At 41.3% G+C, this 19,485-nt stretch overlaps 1 protein-coding gene across 1 annotated transcript in view; it reads left to right on the top strand.

Moving 5' to 3' along the window:
* Nucleotides 1–16,762, top strand: part of HSD17B12 (hydroxysteroid 17-beta dehydrogenase 12) — a 177,798-nt gene extending 161,036 nt beyond the window's left edge. The window contains exons 9-11 of the mRNA XM_019975274.2: nucleotides 590–655; nucleotides 14,384–14,533; nucleotides 14,796–16,762. Of these exons, the coding sequence (XP_019830833.1) occupies nucleotides 590–655; nucleotides 14,384–14,533; nucleotides 14,796–14,900 (321 nt within the window). The 3' untranslated portion in view covers nucleotides 14,901–16,762. The remainder of the gene's footprint in view (nucleotides 1–589; nucleotides 656–14,383; nucleotides 14,534–14,795) is intronic.
* The last annotated feature ends 2,723 nt before the right edge of the window (nucleotides 16,763–19,485 follow it).

Raw genomic sequence — 19,485 nt, forward strand, 5'->3', positions numbered from 1 at the left:
GGACTCTAGTAGAGTCATCATTGATACATTTCAAGCCTGAGATTGAGTCCACATTTGAAAAAATGGTATATTTTACAAATAGATTTAGAGTTGTTCTGTTGGAAGAAGATGGGCTGTCACGTTCATCTCTGCACTTCTTGGATCTTGCCATCCCAAAGGACAAAGAGAATGCTTGCTCTTTTCTTCTCTTTACTGACAACAAAATCCCCATAGAACAGACTTGAACAGAATTCATCCTGTGTTTCTGTTCGAATGGCAGGTGGGGAAGAGGAACGTATCCTTTGTTATATAATAAGAGGGTTTTTTTTCTTGGAAAGTAATTTTCTGAAAACAGAAAAGATAAGAAGAGCCTTTTCCAGTTCAATCAGAATTAGATATTATATTTGGTGAAAGAATACTTAATTAAGTGGCAAATAAAGAAAACGTGAGGTTTTGAGGGTTTTTTTTTTTTTTAAGGTCTCTTCATTTGAAGTGAAAAGAATGATTAGAAATTATAGTGTTAAATGGTTAGTTGATTATTTTTGTTTCCATGGCTACAGATCAGGCCGATTGATGTAATGTGTGTGTTCTTACTCCCACCCCCTCCCAGGCTTTTGTAGATTTCTTCTCTCAATGCCTCCATGAGGAATATAAGAGCAAGGGCATCTTTGTGCAGGTGAGTAGAGTTCGTTTCAGTTAAGTATCCCTGTTTTTGTGTGGTTTCCACAGCAACTGTTGCTGTCTTGGCAACGAAAGAAAATCACATTCCTAGGTAAGTGAATGTGACGTTAGCACACCATTAAAGAGATGGTTTCTTTTCCTTTATGCCCTTAAGTCTAGATTTAAAACAGTTATTGTCTAGAATTTTAAATCAATGAACCCTAAAGTAGAACTATGCAGCATAAACAGTTGGTGCATAGTAATTGTAAGTGCTTATGATTTTATTTTGAAAGAATTAGACCATCAGTATCTCTTAGCTGCCAAGTATGCAAGGAGTGCCACTGTTTATTAATGATAGGAGAGGAAAGTGCTGAATAAAGCTAACTTTTTACTAAAGTGAGGATGACTGCATTTACCAGGTTGATATAGGTATGGTAGTGATTTTTTTACTTTTTTAAAATTGTGGTAACATATACACCAAAAACACCATTTCTGTAGCTTTTAAGTATTCAGTTCAGTGTCGTGAAGTACATTCACATTGTCTACAACCATCACTACCTTCCATCTCCAGGATTTTTTGCAGTTGTCCAAAACTGAAACTTTGTATCCTTTAAACAGTCACTTTCCATTTACCCTCCCCCAGCCTCTGACAACCACCATTCTCCTTGTCTCTGAATTTGACTACACCAGGCACTTGATAGGAGTGGAATCCTACAGTATTTGTCTTTTTGTGACTGGCTTATTTCACTTAACATGTCTTTAGGGTTCATCCATGTTATAGCATGTGTCAGAATTTCCTTTTTAAGGCTTAATGTAATTCTGTTACTGCTATATGTCACGTGTGTTTATCCATTCATCTGTTGATGGACATTGGGGTGCTTCCACCTCTTGGCTGCTGTGAATAATGCTGCTTTGAACGTGGGTTTACACCCATCTCTTTGAGACCCTGCTTTCAGTTCTTTTGGATATGTACACAGATGCAATTGCTGGATCATATGATAATTCTTTTTTGGAAGAATCACCTTCCTGTTTTCCACAGTATAATAGCTGCCCTATTTTATATTCCTACCAGCAATGTATAAGGGTTCCAATTTCTCCACATCCTCACCAATATTTGGTATTTTCTTTTTGTTTGTTTTTAATAATAGCCATTCTTATGAGTGCTTCCCAGATGGCACCGTGGTAAGGAATCTGCCTGCCAATGCAGGAGACGCAAGAGACATGGGTTCGATCCCTGGGTCCAGAAGATCCTCTGGTGGAGGAAATGGCAACTCACTCCAGTACTATTGCCTGGAGAATTCCATGGACAGAGGAGCCTGGCAGGCTATAGTCCATGGGGTCACAGATTCAGACAAGACTGAGCGACTGATCTGAGCTGATGCTTATGTGTATGGAGTGGTATCACATTGTGGTTTTGATTTTGATTTGCATTTCCTTAAGGATTAATGATGTTGAGCATCTTTTCAAGTGTGTACTGGCCATTTGTCTATCTTCTTTGGAGAAGTATCCAAGTTCTCCACCCATTATTTCATTAGGTTGTTTGCTTTTTTATTTTTGAATTGTAGGATTTCTAGATATATTCTGGACATTAACCCTTTATTAGATATATGGTTTACAAACATTTTCTCCCAGTCTGTGGGTTACCTGTTCACTCTATGGGTAGTCTCCTTTGATGCTCAAAAGTGTTAAAGTTTGATGCAGTCCAACTTATTTTTCATTCCTGTTACCTGTGCTCTTGGTGTCCTAGCCAAGAAACCATTGCCAAATCAATGAGGCTTTTCAGCTGGGTTTTTTAAAAAAAATTTTATTGAAGTATAGTTGATTTTCCCCTTTATGTTTTCCTCTAAGAGTTTTACAGTTTTAGCTCTAATATTTAGGCCTTTGATCTATTTTGACTTAATTTTTAGAGAGACCTTTGATTTTATTATGTAGCTAACAGATACAATGCTGTGAAAATACAAAACGAATCCAGTGAAGGGGCTTTTATGGGTATCAGTCTCAAATCAGCTATCACTCAACACAAAGAAATGAAGGCTCACAGTATTTCCGTGGTTAGCCACATTTTTATCAATGTCTTGGGAGATTGCAATCCTTATCTCATTCCTGCTCCTGCCCACGGCCTGCGCCCACCTCCTCACACACCCAGTCTTCATTATGGCTTTCCATTCTGTGAGCCTAGTATTTTCCTTTTTGTACCCTGAAGCCCCAGATGATCAATCACAATACAAATAGCTAATGTTAGAGGGAATACTTTTCAGGCACTGTGCTAGGCACTTCATGTCTCTGTGTGTTTCACAGCATCTCCTAATGATCTCAGTGTTAGTCACTCATTCGTGTCCGACTCTTTGTGACCCTACGGGCTGGAGCCTGCGCGGCTCCTCTGTCCATGGACTTCTCCAGGCAGGAGTCCTAGAGTGTGCTGCCATGACCTCCTCCAGGGGGTCTTCCTCACCCAGGGATTGAACCCACGTCTCCTATGTCTCCTGCTTTGCAGGAAGGTTCTTTGGATCCATCTGGTCAGGCAGAAGGTGCTGGACTGCTTAGTTCCATTTCCTCCCGGATATCTTTAGGGTAAATATTTCCTCATCTTCCAGGGTCAGTTTAGAGCCTGTTCCTCTAAATGTCTCCCTCGAGGGATCCTTTGAAGGGATCCTTCCATATATAGTTCTTTGGTGTTATTCCAGTCTGCAGCTCCCCATGAATACAGGGTACCCTGGGAGGTCAGGGTTTTTAAGATTCCTGAATTTTATATGGCGCTACTATATGCTCCCCACTTCCCCGTCTCTTGACACCAGTTATTTTAATGCTAATAGTCTGAACCTGCTACACAGAATGTGTTGTATTTTGGTAACAGGAGATCAGTAAAACACTCGGGGAGGTCAGGCCTCATGTGCCACACTGTGTCATGCCATCTTCTCATTCTGATGAATCAATTATATTCAAGCTATTAACTAATAATTTTTAAACACTATGGAGACGCAGTAGGAATCTTAAAGGTCCATTGGTGAGTGACCTGGAGGCAGTGTGACCAGAAGCTGCCAAGTGTTTCACTGACAAAAGGCAGTCTTAGGCCTTGTCAGCGCAGACGAGCAATTTCCAAAATTCCGTCAACAGACAAGGCTGTTTCTTCTCTTATTTCCAGGTCTGATTTCCCTCAAAGATCTTTTCTGCATATTCACTGCCTGTTGATCTGTTGTGACCAGCAGCTACTATAGAAACACATTAGCATTTGTTTCGGAAATATTTTACTTTGATACACGTTTCTTTTTCCTAAAGATGAATTATCAATGATGTGATTTCATTGATCCCTGTGTTCCTTCATGAGAATTCACTCAAAGTTTAGACTTAGGGTGAACTTGGTGAAAAACCAAAAACCGCAATGTTTGTGAGGAAAAGTAGTCATTTCTGCATGAACACATCAGAATGCTGAAGTAGAAGAGACTCTCATGTTAACTCTGACCGAAGGGATAAGAAAAAAAAATCCGGTCTAAATGCAGCTCCGTTACAGAGTATTGGTTTTTCTCTGGTGGTGTGTGGTCTGGGCAGTCTTTCAGGTGAGGAGTATTCATCAGCTGGTTGCCCTTCCACTCCTTCCCACGTCCCGTTTCCTGGGTGATCTGATTCAAAACAACCGGGATGTGTAGCCTTCCTTCAGAGTCCTCCGGTGGCTGCCCATCAAGTTCAGGGTTGGATTCAGACCCCATGAGGCCATCGCCTCTGACCGCTCCATCATCCCACCCTGAATTCCAGCCAGAGCGGACCCTGTCACGTCTGTCATGTGCTGTGCGCTCAGCGGTGCCCGTGACTGGCTCCTCCGCTGCCGGCACGCCCTCACCCCCACTCCTCTGCCAGTCTCCTCTTCACACCTTCTCCCTGCCCATCTTTCAGGGCTTCGGCCTCACTTCACCTGGGAAACCTTTTGCTGTCTTCTTTCTTTCTTTTTTGAAAAATGGATTTATTTGGCTGTCCTGGGTCTCTGCTGATGTGCGGGCTTCTCTCTCGCTGTGGTGAGCAGGGGCTGCTCTCTCGCTGCGGAACATGGGCTCTAGAGCATTCGCACTCCAGTAATTGCAGCCCATGGGCTCAGTCGGTGCAGCTCCTGGGCGCTGGAGCACAGGCTGTATCGTTGCGGTGCATGGGCTTAGTTGCTCGGCGGCATGCAGGACCTTCCCGGTCCGCGGGTGGAACCTGTGTCTCCTGCATTGGCAGGTGGAGTCTTTACCCCTGAGCCACCAGGGAAGCCCCTCTCTCATTTCTTATTACATATCTGTGTCTGATACTCTCTGGCCCCAAACTCCCCCTATCCCCTCCCAACCAGTGTTTTCTTGGATACACTGTATCCAGTGTACTGGGGCTTTTTATCCTGTCTGTCTCTGTTATGGCACCTGTAGTGTGGTGCACACCAGAGAGCTGCCTTCTGCTGGCCTCATGCAGGACCCTGGCTGTGCATGGCTATGTGTGGTGATACACGGTCCTCTGTTTTTAAGGCCTTTTGAGCTTCTTCTGTTGCTCACATAGGCCTCTGGTCTTGAATTTTCAAATTCTCTATCTAGAGGGTTTCCAGGCTAATGCTATGATGTCACATTTCCATTTCTTCTAATCTTTAGAAGACAAGTTCGCTTTCTAGGTCTGTGTCCACGTGGAAATATGACAGATTGCTCTTTGGAGAGAGGGAGAGAGAATGTTTTTCAGATTCTGAATTGTTTTCTATTCATTCCTTTGTTATATTTTTTTTTCTTTGCTTTGCTCTCCTCATCTTTCCTTCAACTTCTTTCCTATAATTTTGTAAGAGCATTTAACATTTCCTTCATGAATTCAGATTTGCCAATAGATTTGGCAAAGCATTTCCTGGAAACACAAACAATAGCAACAACAAGTGATAAGAAACATCTTAGAGGTGCATTTTGACTCTGTTGACGTTAGAATAGAGGCTAAGAAATACATTCTTGTAAATCTCATTGAAAGTTGCTCTGTCAGTAAGAATGATCTGTTCTCATTATTACCCTATAACTAAATCCCAGTCAAAATTATACTTAACTCTTTCAGAGGACAAAGTCATAAGTGATCTAACTGGCCAGTTGGTGGGCCCCAGTACCAGGCTCCATCTCTTAACGCCAAGCAAGTAAGAAAGAGCTGAAACTAAGATGACATCCTTAAACTGTACTTCTTGAACACTTATTCTGTAAAACTTTCACAGGCTTTCTTGTGTGTGTGTTTTTCACCTTGGAAGTAATTTCAAATCTGTAGAAAGCTTGTAAGAATAGTACAAAGAACACCCCAGTATTCTTTATGCAGATTCACTTGTGGTTAATATTTTGTTCCATTTGTTTTATCATTGAGAGGTGAGCTGCATGTATCATGTTTCTTTACCTCCAGATCCTTCAATGTATTTTCAAAGAATAAGGATACCCTTAATAACTAATCACAATACAGTTACCAACTTTACCATTAACATTGATGTAGTATTCTTATCTAACCTACCACCTGCGTTCTAATTTTTGATCTCATAGTATCTCTCATCTTGGCTGAGCTGCGTGGCTTATGGGATCTGAATTCCCCGACCAGAAACTGAACCCGGGCCATGGCAGTGAAAGCCCCAAATCCTAACCATTAGGCCATCAGGGAACTCTTTCTCATAATATTACTCTCAAAATACTGAGAGGGAACTGCTGGGGAGGTGGGGCTGCCATGGCAAAAAGACAGATGGAGTCCCTGCTGTGGCAGAGTTTATATTTAGTGGGAAGGAGACAGACAATAAGCAAGCAAACACACACATGAATGAGATGGTTTCACATAGTTGTCCATTCTATGAAGACTCTAAAGGAGGATGCTGTGTTGGGGGCATGGGGGAGGTATAGGGAATTTAGGAATTTCCCCCTCCGGATTGGTCGCATGGGTTTGAGTAACGCCTAGGTCTGTGCTCTTTCTGCCAGGCCCCCGTGCTTCTCCCTGGGGTGTTATCCTGCACCATAGTCTTCTTGCTTGGAGCTGGAAAGCCAGGTCTCTGGAAATGTTCTCAACACGGGGATCATTTGCTAACTGAAGCCACCCATTAGGTTTAGTTTGAAAGGGAAAGTCAGTTGCTCAGTCACGTCCGACTCTTTGCGATCCTATAGTTTCCTCTGTCCATGGGATTTCCCAGCCAAGAATACTGGAGTGGGTTGCCATTCCCTTCTCCAGGGGAATCTTCCCGACCCAAGGATCGAACCAGGGTCTCCCTCACTGCAGGCGGATTCTTTACCATCTGAGCCACCAGGGAAGCCCAGGTTTAGTTTACCTGACTCTTTACCAGAGGAAAGGTGAGGATGCAGGTGGAGACCATCCAGACCCGAAGAAGGTAGGTGTAGGTTTCAGCCGGTCTGGCCTAAAAACGAAGGGGGGGCTTGTCGCACTTAGCACGAAATTACAAAAGAATGCTCCATTTAAATGTGAACTTATAATAATGGAGAAAATCTCAGGGCTCCATTCTCTTAGAATCCTGCCTTCCAGTTCTTTGTTTCTCCTCGGTGATGAGAGTTGGCAATTTTGCTAATTCTTTAAAAAACATAGTTTTTAGAATAAATTTAGAAAACAAGTCAGACAAATTGAAGTGAGGGAGCAAACAAGGTTCCAGTTTATTTTGTTAATGAAAGAAGATATTCTTTGTGTATATTTTGTTAAAGCATTTTATTGCTTAGCGTAATCAGACAGATCTACGAGGCTTCAACGAGCTAGAAAGCTCAACGTGGAGAAATAGGTGTTGGGAATGAAAATGTAAGTCCTCATACATTCTTCTTGTTAATTGCCAATGACAATAAAAGAAGGCAATGGTGTATGTCTTTAGTGCAAATGGAGTCTAAATACAGAGAACAATGAAGCAGCAGAAAGATTCTCACAGGAGATAGGTATATCTGGTCAACTGTACCAACTTTGAGAAATATCTTTAAGAATAATAAAATTAGTCCCGTTGGGATCTTTGGACGCAGACCCCTTCCAACTAGGTGAATCCTTATTTTTGTCAGTGATCATGGCTGTTTTTCCTTGGCCTTTTTAGTAACGTTGCACCACAAGAACTAAAAACCCAAAGTGTCCTTTAGTGATAGTGTTAGTCGCTCAGTTGTGTCCAACTCTTTGCGACACCATGAACTGTAGCCTGCCAGGTTCCTCTGTCCATGGAATTCTCCAGGCAAGAATACTGGAGTGGGATGCCATTCCCTTCTCCAGAGGATCTTCCTGACCCAGGAATTGAACCCAGGTCTCCCACATTGTAGACAGAGTCTTTACTGCCTGAGTCACCAGGGAAGCCCTTCTTTAAACACATTAAATCTGTATCCATAAAGGACTCAGATATCCAGGTGGTTATCAGAGTCATTTTTCTATAGCAAATGGTGTTCTTATACCTCTTACAGGATATTAAATGTTAGCTAAGTTTTTCTTTCTAAATCCATTATGAAAAATATAAATATTAGAAAACTTGGAAAATAATTGCTAATACATACGAGAGTTCAAGTCCCACACTTTCTAACTGACAATGTTTTATTTAATCCTTGTAATAATGCAATAAGGAAGATGCTGTATACCCCAAGAAAGAAACCTCAAAAAAAAAGCTCAATATTTTGCTCAAAATCTCACGACTAGTAAGTGATCAAGTGGAATTTGAATCCAGGTCTATTGATTTCAGAGCTGATGTTCTGCCCCTTGTATCTAGCTTATTCTCTCTTTTACACCCGAAATTCCATCCATCAGGAAATCCTCCTGACTTGAGTTGATCCTGTAAACACGTCCACTACCTGACCACTTCTCATGACCCACCCCTGCTGCTAGCCGGAGCCGCCATGACCTCTTGGCTGGGCCTTTTGCAGTCTCTTCCTGTGTGGCCTCCCCACTCCCTCCCCTGCCAGCCCCACAGTCCGCTCCTGCAGAGTGATCTGTTCAAAGCATAATCCAGGTCGTTGTACTCCTCTGCTCAAAATTGTCCTGTGGTTTTTCATCTCTTTCAGAGTAAAATCATGAGTTCTTATGACCTACCTTGTTCTGATTGCAAGCATTTCACATTAGCTTGCCCCCACCCCTGCTATTTCTGTATAACCTCCTTGCAGTTCCTCAGACACTCCAAGCACACTCAGGACCTTTGCACTTGCTGTTCTTCCAGTCTAGGGCTCTTTATCCAGGTATCCTTTTGGCTCGCTCTCTCCCTTCATTGTAATCTTTGTTTATATGTGATATGATCACATATATGTTACCATATCACAGAGGGCCCTTCTTGATCACCTGCAGTAACAGCCCCATCACCTCCATCCTTCACTCAGGTTTATTTCCCTTCTTCCTTTTTTATCCTCACTTGCCAGTCTTAGACATTCTTTTACCGTCTGTTTGTGGATTCTACGCACCAGGCCTTCCCCCAACTAAGATGTAAGCTCAGTAAGGTCAGGGATTCTGTCTTTGTTCATAACTGAATTCCGAGGGCCTAAATCAGTGTTCTAGTAGGTGCTTAGGAAGCGCTTGTTGTTGAATACATGCTTTTTTTGGGTGAGATTACACTGTTTGTCCTTTGGTTCTCTGCATTTTAATGTACAAATTCCACATATATGGAAGTAGGTCATTTGTAAGATTATCAGCCAGCCAGTGTTGATCAAGGATCATCTTTGTGCAGAGCACAACACTTCAACTCCTTTCTTTTGTGCTTAGGTCCTTTGTAGCTAATGTTACTGTGGGGCCTTTGCTCATTGGCGTGGAATCAGGGATCTCTGCACCATCAGAATGATTCCTTTTTCCTAACATTTTCTAGAAAGTCCAAGGATTTGTTTCTGCCAATGAGATAATCAAGGGCCCTTTGGTGAAAATGCTTATCTCATGGTCTGCAAGTGAAATAGCCCAATCTCAGACAGCAAAGAGTCTGCCTGCAATGCGGGAGACCTGGGTTCGATCCCTCGGTCAGGAAGATCCCCTGGAGAAGGAAATTGCAACCCACTCCAGTATACTTGCCTGGAGAATCCCATGGACAGAGGAGCCTGGCAGGCTGCAGTCCATGGAATTGCAAAGAGTCAGACACGACCGAGCGACTTCACTTTCCTTTCCAAAACTAGGATCTAGGTATGTGATCATTCAGATTTTCTGGAGGATATCAGACCTGCGATGGAGGATGAGTATACAGACTTAAGGGAAGAGATTCCCTGAAACGCCTCCTAGGAGCTGCAGCCTCTGCCTTGAGAATGTGTGCCGACTTCCCTGGTAAACGTAATGCTCATAAAAGACAGATCAGACCCCATATTGAGAATTCCATATTGTACAAACAGACTGGAGCCTGGTGTTCTCTGGATCCTTGTTTCCCAAAGCATAGTTGGGGGTTGTTGTAATCATCTTTAAATTTGAGAAGGCATGTTCGGGACATAGATGACGACATGAAAGATCACTACCTTGTGAAGTTAGAAGGTTTGGTGTTTGATTCTTGAACACTTGCCGTGCAGAGCTGGTCATCCATCTTTCTCCTATTCTATGACATTAAGTTGTATTTAAACTTCCAGTTCTGAATCGAGGGCCCCCCCTAAGCTGTTCCCTAAAGACCAGATACCTCAGCAGGCTACTCAATGGGTGAGGTAAAAGGATATAAAATTTATCTCCAGGGATTTTTTTTTTTTTAAATAGGCTGATGCAAGGGTGAAACATCAACAGTTTTGCTTTATGGCCTAGTTAATGATTTTTGGTGTAAAGACCAGGGCATGTGCCTGCATCTATAGCTGTCAAGGGTCAAGCTGTTTCCAGGCTGACTGTATTTATCACAGCAAATTGTTGAGCTTAAGCAACTTTTAAAATTTGTTGTGTTCTGCCCAAAATACTTCCTATGAAAGTATGGGTATCTTCTTGACCTGTTCACTATAATGTTTCCTTGCATAGACAGGAAAGACAGGAAAGGTGGATTAATGATCATTTATTGGGTTTTAGTTTAACTGTTTAGATGACATTTTGACCTATAAGATATTTCCTTGTAGTTGTTCAGTCACTAAGTCATGTCCAACTCTTTGCGACCCTGTGGACTGCAGCACGCCAGGCTTCCCTGTCCTTCATCCTTCACTATCTCCTGGAGTTTACTCAAACTCATGCCCATTGAGCCAGTGATGCCATCCATCCAGCTCATCCTCTGTCATCCCCTTCTCCTCCTACCTTCAATCTTTCCCAGCATCAGGGTTTTTTTCCAGTGAGTCAGCTTTTCTCATCAGGTGGCCAAAGTATTGGAGCTTCAGCTTCAGCATCAGTCCTTCCAGTGAATAGTCAGGGTTGACTTCCTTTAGGTATTTCCTTATACTGTCCTATGCTTAGTCACTCTGTTGTGTCCGATTCTTTGGGACCCCGTGGACTAAAGCCCGCCAGGCTCCTCTGTCCATGGAATTCCCCAGGCAAGAATACTGGAGTGGACTCCCATGATCTCCTCCAGGGGATCTTCCTAAACCAGGGATCAAACCCAGGTCTCCCGCATTGCAGGCAGATTCTTTACCATCTGAGCCACCAGGGAAACTGTTATGTGATTTGAAATACTGCTTTAGAAACTCTAGGTGAGCTATAGCAAAAGCTATACGTTTGCTTTTGTTTAGATAGATAGATAGATAATCTTAAGTGTCAGAATATCTAAAGTTGTGGTTTAAAATCTCATATCATGTTGTCAGCTTTCTGGTGTCATTAATTTTCTGGACTGCAGCAGTAGAAAGGGACCCCAGTAGTATATTCAGGGCTGTCCCGAGAGCTCTGCTGCTGATTCATTCAGTAGATATTCTTGGCACTCTTAACACATGTGCGGCACTGGCAGTGGCTAAGCATATAATGGTGAATAAGACCGTGCCATCACAGAACTTCCGCTCTGGAAATCCATACCATCGGTGACTGGACTTCGTTTGCTGTACTCTTTAGCCTTCCTCCTGCCACCACTTCGTGCCTTTCCCTGTGTGGACGTAGTGAATTGTTGCAGGTCCCTGAGAACGTCCTGCGCCCTGTGTCTCCTTTTCTTTGCTCCTGCTGTTTCCATTACCCAAAATGTTCTTCACTTATTCGTTTACCTGACAAACTCCCATCTCCGAATCCTTTCCATCCTCTGCTAGGCCATGTGAACTGCTTCCATTTTAAACCTTTGTAGAAATAAATACCCTTCCCAGAGTAGAATGTGTGTCTCTTGTCCCCACCTCCAGAGCCAGGACCTCCTCCAGACAAGCTGGAGCTGTAACTGGACGATGAGTTAACATTTGGCACCATCAAGTGGTTCACCCAGGCAGTGCGACTTAATTTAAGATCAGAACAGTCTTATTTACGCTGCCCCAAGAGGAGGGAGGCCAGGAGGATTAGAATAGGATAATGTAATTGGAACGTATCATTAGTGGACCACCTTTATACTGAGAGGCTCGAAACTTCACTCTTGATAGGTTTGTGATCTGTATATGAGAAAGGTTTTTTGTTTTTGTTTTTTAATCTTTCCTTTTTTGTAACCAAGAAACCCAAGGCACAGAGGTGTGACGGCATTTGCTTGAGGTTCTTCATTATTGAGTCAGAGTACATGCATACATTCTCGCTGCTGTTTGCTGCTCAGCTTGATGAACAAGCTTTCTTTCCCTACCCATTGTCAGAGCCTCCTGAGCTCTGCATTTCATACGGTGTGTTAGCCTGAGATCTCTCTTTGGTTTGTACTGTCATATACTGGATCCTTCTAGCAACATGGTGTTAAAAATAAGGATCTGTTTGACCCCCCAAAAAATGCTTTTTAAGTGAAGAATAAGTGTAAAGTAATAATTTCAGTAAGTGTGTGTGTTAATCACTCAGTTGTGTCCGACTCTTTGTGACCCCATGGACTATGGTGCACCAGGCTCCTCTGTCCATGGAATTCTCCAGGCAAGAATACTGCAGTGGGTAGCCATTCCCTTCTCCAGGGGGTCTTCCCGATCCAGGGATCGAACCTAGGCCTCCTGCACTGCAAGCGGATTCTTTACCATCTGAGCCACCAAGGAAACCGAATTCCAGTAAACAAACTGTCAAACACCAAAAAGTCACCTGGTCAGAGTTGGCCCAGGTACTGAAGCACTTTGGGAAGTTAGTTTGCTCAGTGTCAGGTTTGTGATGGCAGGGAGTAAGAAAAAGCTGGAGAAGGACAGTGGTTAGGCCCTTGGCTTCACGGTTCTGTTAGGTGGGTTGCAGTTTCGGGTCACCTGTTAAGGAGGGTGACTCATACTTGGGAGTGACGAAAAAATAACAAAAGACAGATATGGGGACTCCCCGCTCTTAGCAGGAAGAAGATCTCGAGACGGGAGCACATTTCAGTTTTGTCTCTGCCTTTAGTAATGACGTTTTTGATTTTGACCACCATGTGCTGAAATAGATCCCCTTCCTTAATAGAAGTTTCATTGCAATTCATACCCTTTCCTTTCACACATTTCAGATAAAGAGAGTACATTCACTCCTTGGTATACAAGCATGCCCAAGTAATTTCAAAGTATAGAAGGGACCTCTTGTGTCATGACTCAAGAGTCATTGTAGTAGGGTTTCCTTGCGTTCTGTGTTGAAGCATATCTAAAATATAGCAAGCATCAGAAAGAACGAATTCCCCTAAATAATGAATAGTAATAAAAAATTAATTCTCCTGAAAGGTAACGTCCAGGTTTGTCATCCCACACTAGTGCTGTCAAGTGTCTATTAGTTGCCCGAGCTGTTTCCATAATGTTATCCTGTCTCCCCCACAACAAAGCAAAAAGGAAAAACACAAAGACAGATGGTGGTCCTAGCTCATCAACAGCAAAGTTCATAAAACTCAGAAGCAGAATGGTAAGAAACTAGGGGAGAAAAGTGGGTAGCCCAAAGCTGAGAGTGTGAAATGTCTTTTTATTTTAGATGGGCCAAAGCTGATAGAACAAGCTTAAAGTAGGGAGAAAGTTAATATTATCTCTATAGGGGCATAAAATGTCAAAAACCTCCTGTGTGGTGGTTCTGTAACCATGCTGTTTAATCAGAGTAGAAAGCATCCTATTCCAAATCTCTGCTCTAGATTTGTATAATGATTCTTTTTAAAGACCCAAAAAAGTGTGTTTCTGCTTATTTTTTAACTTTCTCTAGTCTCGAACTCTGTTGTATTGATCGGTCAGTTCAGTTCAGTCGCTCGGTCGCATCCGCCTCTTTGTGACCCCGTGGATGTGGATGCGCACGGCAATGAAGAAATTTTTCTTTTTTTTAGGGAAGGCTTTTTGTTTTTTTTGATATTTGTTTTATTTATTTATTTGTGCTAGGTCTTCATTGCCACGCTCGGGCTTTCTCTACTTGCGGTGAGCAGGGGCTCCTCTTCATTGCAGCATCCAGGCTTCTCACTGCTGTGGCTCCTCTCGTGGAGCACAGGCTCTAGGCGCTTGGACTTCAGCGGTCACAGCGTGTGGGCTGGTAGTTGCAGCTCCCAGGCTCTACCGTGCAGACTCAGTAGTTATGGTTCACGGGCTTCGTTGCTCTGTAGCTTTCTGTGTCCGCTGCATTGGCAGGTGGATCCTTATCCACTGCGCCACCAGGGAAGTGATAGATTTTGTTTTGTTTTGTTTTTTAAACTTGTTTTATGCAGTCATTTCTTCTATCAAGGTAGCTTTAGATAGCTGCTTCTTTTTTTCTTCTGTCTCTCTCTAAAGATACAAATGTTATACTTTTTCAGAATGTTTCTGCTGTTAAGAGCAATCAAGCATCACAGTGAATTCTGAGTTTATGGCCTTGCTAACCAATGGCATGTTTTTTGTGGGGTATATTGCCTTTCTAGAGTGTCCTGCCCTTCTTTGTTGCAACCAAACTGGCTAAAATCGGAAAGCCAACTTTGGATAAGCCCTCTTCGGAGAAGTTTGTGAAGTGTGCCATTAAAACCATTGGCGTGCAATCCCGGACCAGTGGATACTTCATCCATTATCTTATGGTATGTCGATTTTTAAGTCCCAAATTAGTACTTTGGTTTGGGGTTTTCTTTCCCTTCGAGTCACAAAATTAGTATGTGATACATTAGCATATATACATTGTTTAGACTTACTAGCAAGGCCTCCATGTTCTCCACTGTACATCCAAGAACTCTTAAATCTATCTATAAATAAAATAGTAATATAGTAAGACATAAGATCCTATATGTCGAATGAATTCAGATTGCAGGCCTTAATTGCATATCTCTTCGTTTCTTTCCCTAGGCCTCAGTAACCTCACTCCTGCCTTCCTGGTTGTATTTTAAAATAGTCATGAATGTGAACAAATCCCTCCGGGCTCGCTATTTTAAAAAAATGAAGAAGAACTGAGCATGGTAACACCTTCAAGGAACTCGGCAGATGCGCCAGCCTAAGCGTGTCTGCTGCAAGGCACCCACCAGTTCCAAATCTTCAGTTGTCATGCTTATTCACAGTTACTGATAAAGCTAAATGTTGTCATAATTAGGAGGAAAACAGAGGTTGCTTTCAGAAGTTCCTGACATATGTTCTGGATGCCACCGGGAGTTATTTTGAAGTTTAACATAAATGCTCATATCAAATGGATATAGAACTAACATTAGCAAGAACTGCTTACTATTAATAGAAGGAACATGATTATAGCAAATCAGTGAATGATAAAGAGTCAGACATAAGGCTAAACAGTTTCATCTGGTCGAAAATGCCGGTGATGATGATTCTTGTATTTGCGCTGAAATGTACTTTTTTTAAAATGCCCAGCTACTTTTTTTTTTGGTTTTGTTTTTAACTTTTTAAGGGAGTGGGGATTCATTGATATGGGAAGACACATGCAATCTGCAGAGCACACTGTAAGGTTTTCTAAAAGTATATTTGTACATTTATGTAGAACTTTCCTTTCACAAGGGTAGCTAATGACGTAAAAATAATGGAGTTATTTTTGACACATGATGCCCACTAAAATATGCTTTCCTCTAATACAGACGTCTTCTCAGTTTAAATGTATGTAAACACTGAGTGCTCTGTGGTATGATTTCTAAAGGTAAACAGGTCAAAATGTACACCAATGGGCAGGCCTTCCAGTGCTGCTAAAACCCTGACCCAGGAAGGTGGCCTTCTTGGACCCCAGGATCTTTGTTTCTGCACCGCACCAATACCGCTCACGTGAATGACACCAGGCCACTCCTAGGGCAGTGATGATATTAGGGAAGTGGTATTACACTTTTAAATAGCTACCCTATAGGTACTGATACAATTAGTTGTAATGAAAGATGATATAACTGTGATGTTGATTGAAAATGTATTTCTTTGGTGCTTGAAATTAAGGCCATTTTTGCACTGGTTTAATATATATTAAGACTTTTATCCTGTTACATACCTAACTTGTTTGGAGAACTTGCTAAGAAATTAATTCAGTGTTGTGGAATATGCAAGAAGGCGGATCTTTACCTAGGCTGTGGTTCCCAGATTCTGAGTTTTAAGCACCAGGAAATTTGCAAAACAAAACAAAACAAACAGCCATTTTAATTGGCATATTTAAAAGTGTTTCTAGCTTTTAAACTTGCCAGCCAAGGACATTGGAAAGAAAAAAAAACCCAGAAAAACCCAAATCACCATCTGCCACTGGCATCATCATATAGAAGTAAAGAAACTTTAGTACCCTTAAAATAGGAAGAGCATAATCTCAGAATAAAAAATAGTCATTTAAATTGAATAAATTTAGCTTTACAAAAAACACTTTGCCTTTCTTATACTTTGCCACCTTATACTTGTCAAAACTTTCAGATTAAAGAAGACAAAAGAAACATGCAAAAGACATGATCTTGGGTTGGATTCTGGTTGAAAAAAAAATTTTTTTTTCTTCTACAAAGGATAATTTTGAGACAATTTGTGAGATTTGAGTAGTCTGAAGATTAGATAATAGCATTATATCAATGTTAATTTCCTGAGTTTGATCATTGTACTATGGTTACTTAAGAAAAAGTTCTTGCTTTTTAGAAAATACACACTAGAGCATCTATGGATAATGGGACATTATATATGCAACTTAATCGAAAAAGATTCAGAAAAAATATGTATACAGAAAATGATAAAGCAAATGCATTAGTATGTTAACATTTAGAGAATCTAAGCAAAAGGCAAATGGAAATTCTTTGTGCTATTTTGCAAATTTTCTGTAAATCTCAAGTTATTTCAAAATAAAAAGTTAAATCTTTTGTTGTTGATTTCTAAATAATTGCACTGTAATCAAAGAACATGTGAATATGACATAGTTTTAACCTTTCTCCACTTCAGTTTTGTGTTCTGAAAAATGGGAATAATAGTGCCTAGCTCATAGATTGTTTTGAGCACAAATTAATATTTTAAACTGCTCAGAATCCAGCCTAGCATAAGAATCCAGCCTGTATAGCTTCAACATATATATATATGTTAAGGCATGTCCAGTTCATTGTGACCCCATGGACTGCAGCACGCCAGGCTCCTGTGTCTTCCACTACTCCCGGAGTTTGCTCAAATCATGTCCATTGAGCTGGTGATGCTGTCTAACCATCCCATCCTCTGCTGCCTCCTTCTCCTTTTGCCTTCAATCTTTCCCAGCATCAGGGTCTTTTTCTAGTGAGTCAGCTCTTCCCACCAGGTGGCTAAAGTATTGGAGCTTCAGCTTTAGCGTCAGTCCTTCCAATGAATATTCAGGGTTGATTTCCTTTAGGATTGACTGGTTTGATCTCATTGCTGTCCAAGGGAATCTTAAGAGTCGTCTGCAGCACAATTCAAAAGCATCAATTCTTCGGCACTCAGCCTTCTTTGTGGTCCAACTCTCACATCTGGAGTCAGGCGGGACTGAGCAAGTAACACTTTTTGATTACACAGACATTTGTTGGCAAAGTGGTGTCTCTGCTTTTTAATACGCTGTCTAGGTTTGTCTTCCAAGGAGTGAGTGTATGATAAAGAATGGTACCCAAAGATATCAGGTCTTAATCCCTGTATCTGTAAGTGTTACCTTATATGGAAAAGGGGCAGGTATGGTTAAGTTAGGGATCTTGAGATGAGATTTTCTTAGGATATCCAGATGGACCCTAAATGGAATCACAATATTCGTAATAAGAGAGTAGCAGAGAAAGATTACTGAAGTAGGAGATGGCAGCCCACTCTAGTATTCTTGCCTGGAAAATTCCATGGACAGACGAGCCTGGCAGGCTGTAATCCATGGGGTCACAGAGTTGGACACGACTGAGCACACACACAACCAGAAGAGGAGAAAGTAGTGTGACCCCGAGCATGTGACCCCGAGATTAGAATAATGCAGCCACGAGCCAAGGAGTGCCATCGGCCACCCAGTGTTCTTAGGAGCTGGGAATAGATTCTCCCCTAGTTCTGGAAGATACAGGGCCCAGTCTTTGGATTAGTAACTGAATTTGGACCTCTGGCCTCCTGAACTGTGAGAAGATAGTCTTAATGTAAGCCACTGAGTGTGTTACACACTGTAGGAAACTAATCCCTAACAAATGTAAACTTATTACCTAGTCTCAGAAGTTTTTGAGACTTGTGTCTAGGTATAGCCAATACTTTAAATGTGCCAAGTATGCTTAAGAAGAATGTCTATTTTCTAATAGTTATTTTTCAATATATGTCCTTTAAGTTGTTTGTTAATTGTATTCAAATCTTCCATCTCTTTACTAACTTTTATCTGCCTGATCTGTCAGTAATTGAGAGAAGTGTTTTGAATTCTCTCACTGTAATGAATTTGTCAAATTCCCCTGTTTTATCCATTTTTATTTTATACATTTTGAGGCTATCTTTTTCGATGAATAAATTTTAGAATTTTGACTTTCTGGTGGGTTGAACTTTTTGGTCGTGTACTAACATCCTTATTGCTAATGCTTTTGCCTTAAAATCTCTTTTCTGTGATATCAAATTAGGTACCTCTGTCTACATATTTATGTTTTGTAAGCAAAATAAACCTGGGTTGGGGGGGGGTAGTTTTCTTTTAATTTGGTAGTCTCTTTTTACAGGCAAGTTTATTTCCTGTGTAACTTATGATTCTTAAAACATGAAGACTTCTATAATGTTATTTTCTTCTCTTGGTTTCTTTCATGCTTCTTTTTTTCTCACTTTTTGATTGGCTAAATTTTTTTTTCTTTTACTTCATTTTTCCTCCTGTACTAGTTTGGAAGTTTTACATTCTTTATCTTCATTGTCTTTACTCTTGAACATTTTCAGTGCATGCACAATGCAATTTAAAGTTATCTGGAGAGATTTCCCTGGTGGCCCAGTGGCTAAGACTCAACACTTTCACTGCAGGGAGTGTGGGTTCCATCCCTGGTCTGGGAATTAAGATCCACATGCCACCCAGTACAGCCAAAATTATATGTATTATTGTACATATATGTATATATATATCCCCTCTTATTAACATCCTGCATCAGTGTGGTTTGTTTTTTTGCAACTGATGAACCAATATTGTTACATGTGATTATCAACTAAAGTCCACAATTCACATTAGGGTTTCCCGGACCTTTTAACAATGTGTGTGATGTGACCGTCACTACAGTATCATAAAGAACAGTTTCACTGCCCTAAAAACCCCATGTTCCGCTTATTTATCCCTCCCTTTTCCTCCACCTCCAGACCCCTGCATCCATGATCTTTGTCTCGATAGTTTTGCCTTTTCCAAAATTCTATAGTTGGAATCACTATAGTACACAGACTTTTCAGACTGTTTTTTTTTTTCACTTCACATGCATTTAAGTTTCCTCTATGACTTTTCAAGGCTTCATAGCTCTATTCTTTTTATTGCTGAATAATATCCCATTGTACAGATGCACCACAGTTTGTTTATCCATTCACCTATTGAAGGGCATACTGGTTGCTTCTGGTTTGGACAATTATGAATAAAACTGTTATAACCATCTGTGTGCAGGGTTTTATGTGAACAAAA

Source organism: Bos indicus, chromosome 15, assembly GCF_029378745.1.
Source record: "Bos indicus isolate NIAB-ARS_2022 breed Sahiwal x Tharparkar chromosome 15, NIAB-ARS_B.indTharparkar_mat_pri_1.0, whole genome shotgun sequence".
Lineage (NCBI taxonomy): Eukaryota > Metazoa > Chordata > Mammalia > Artiodactyla > Bovidae > Bos > Bos indicus.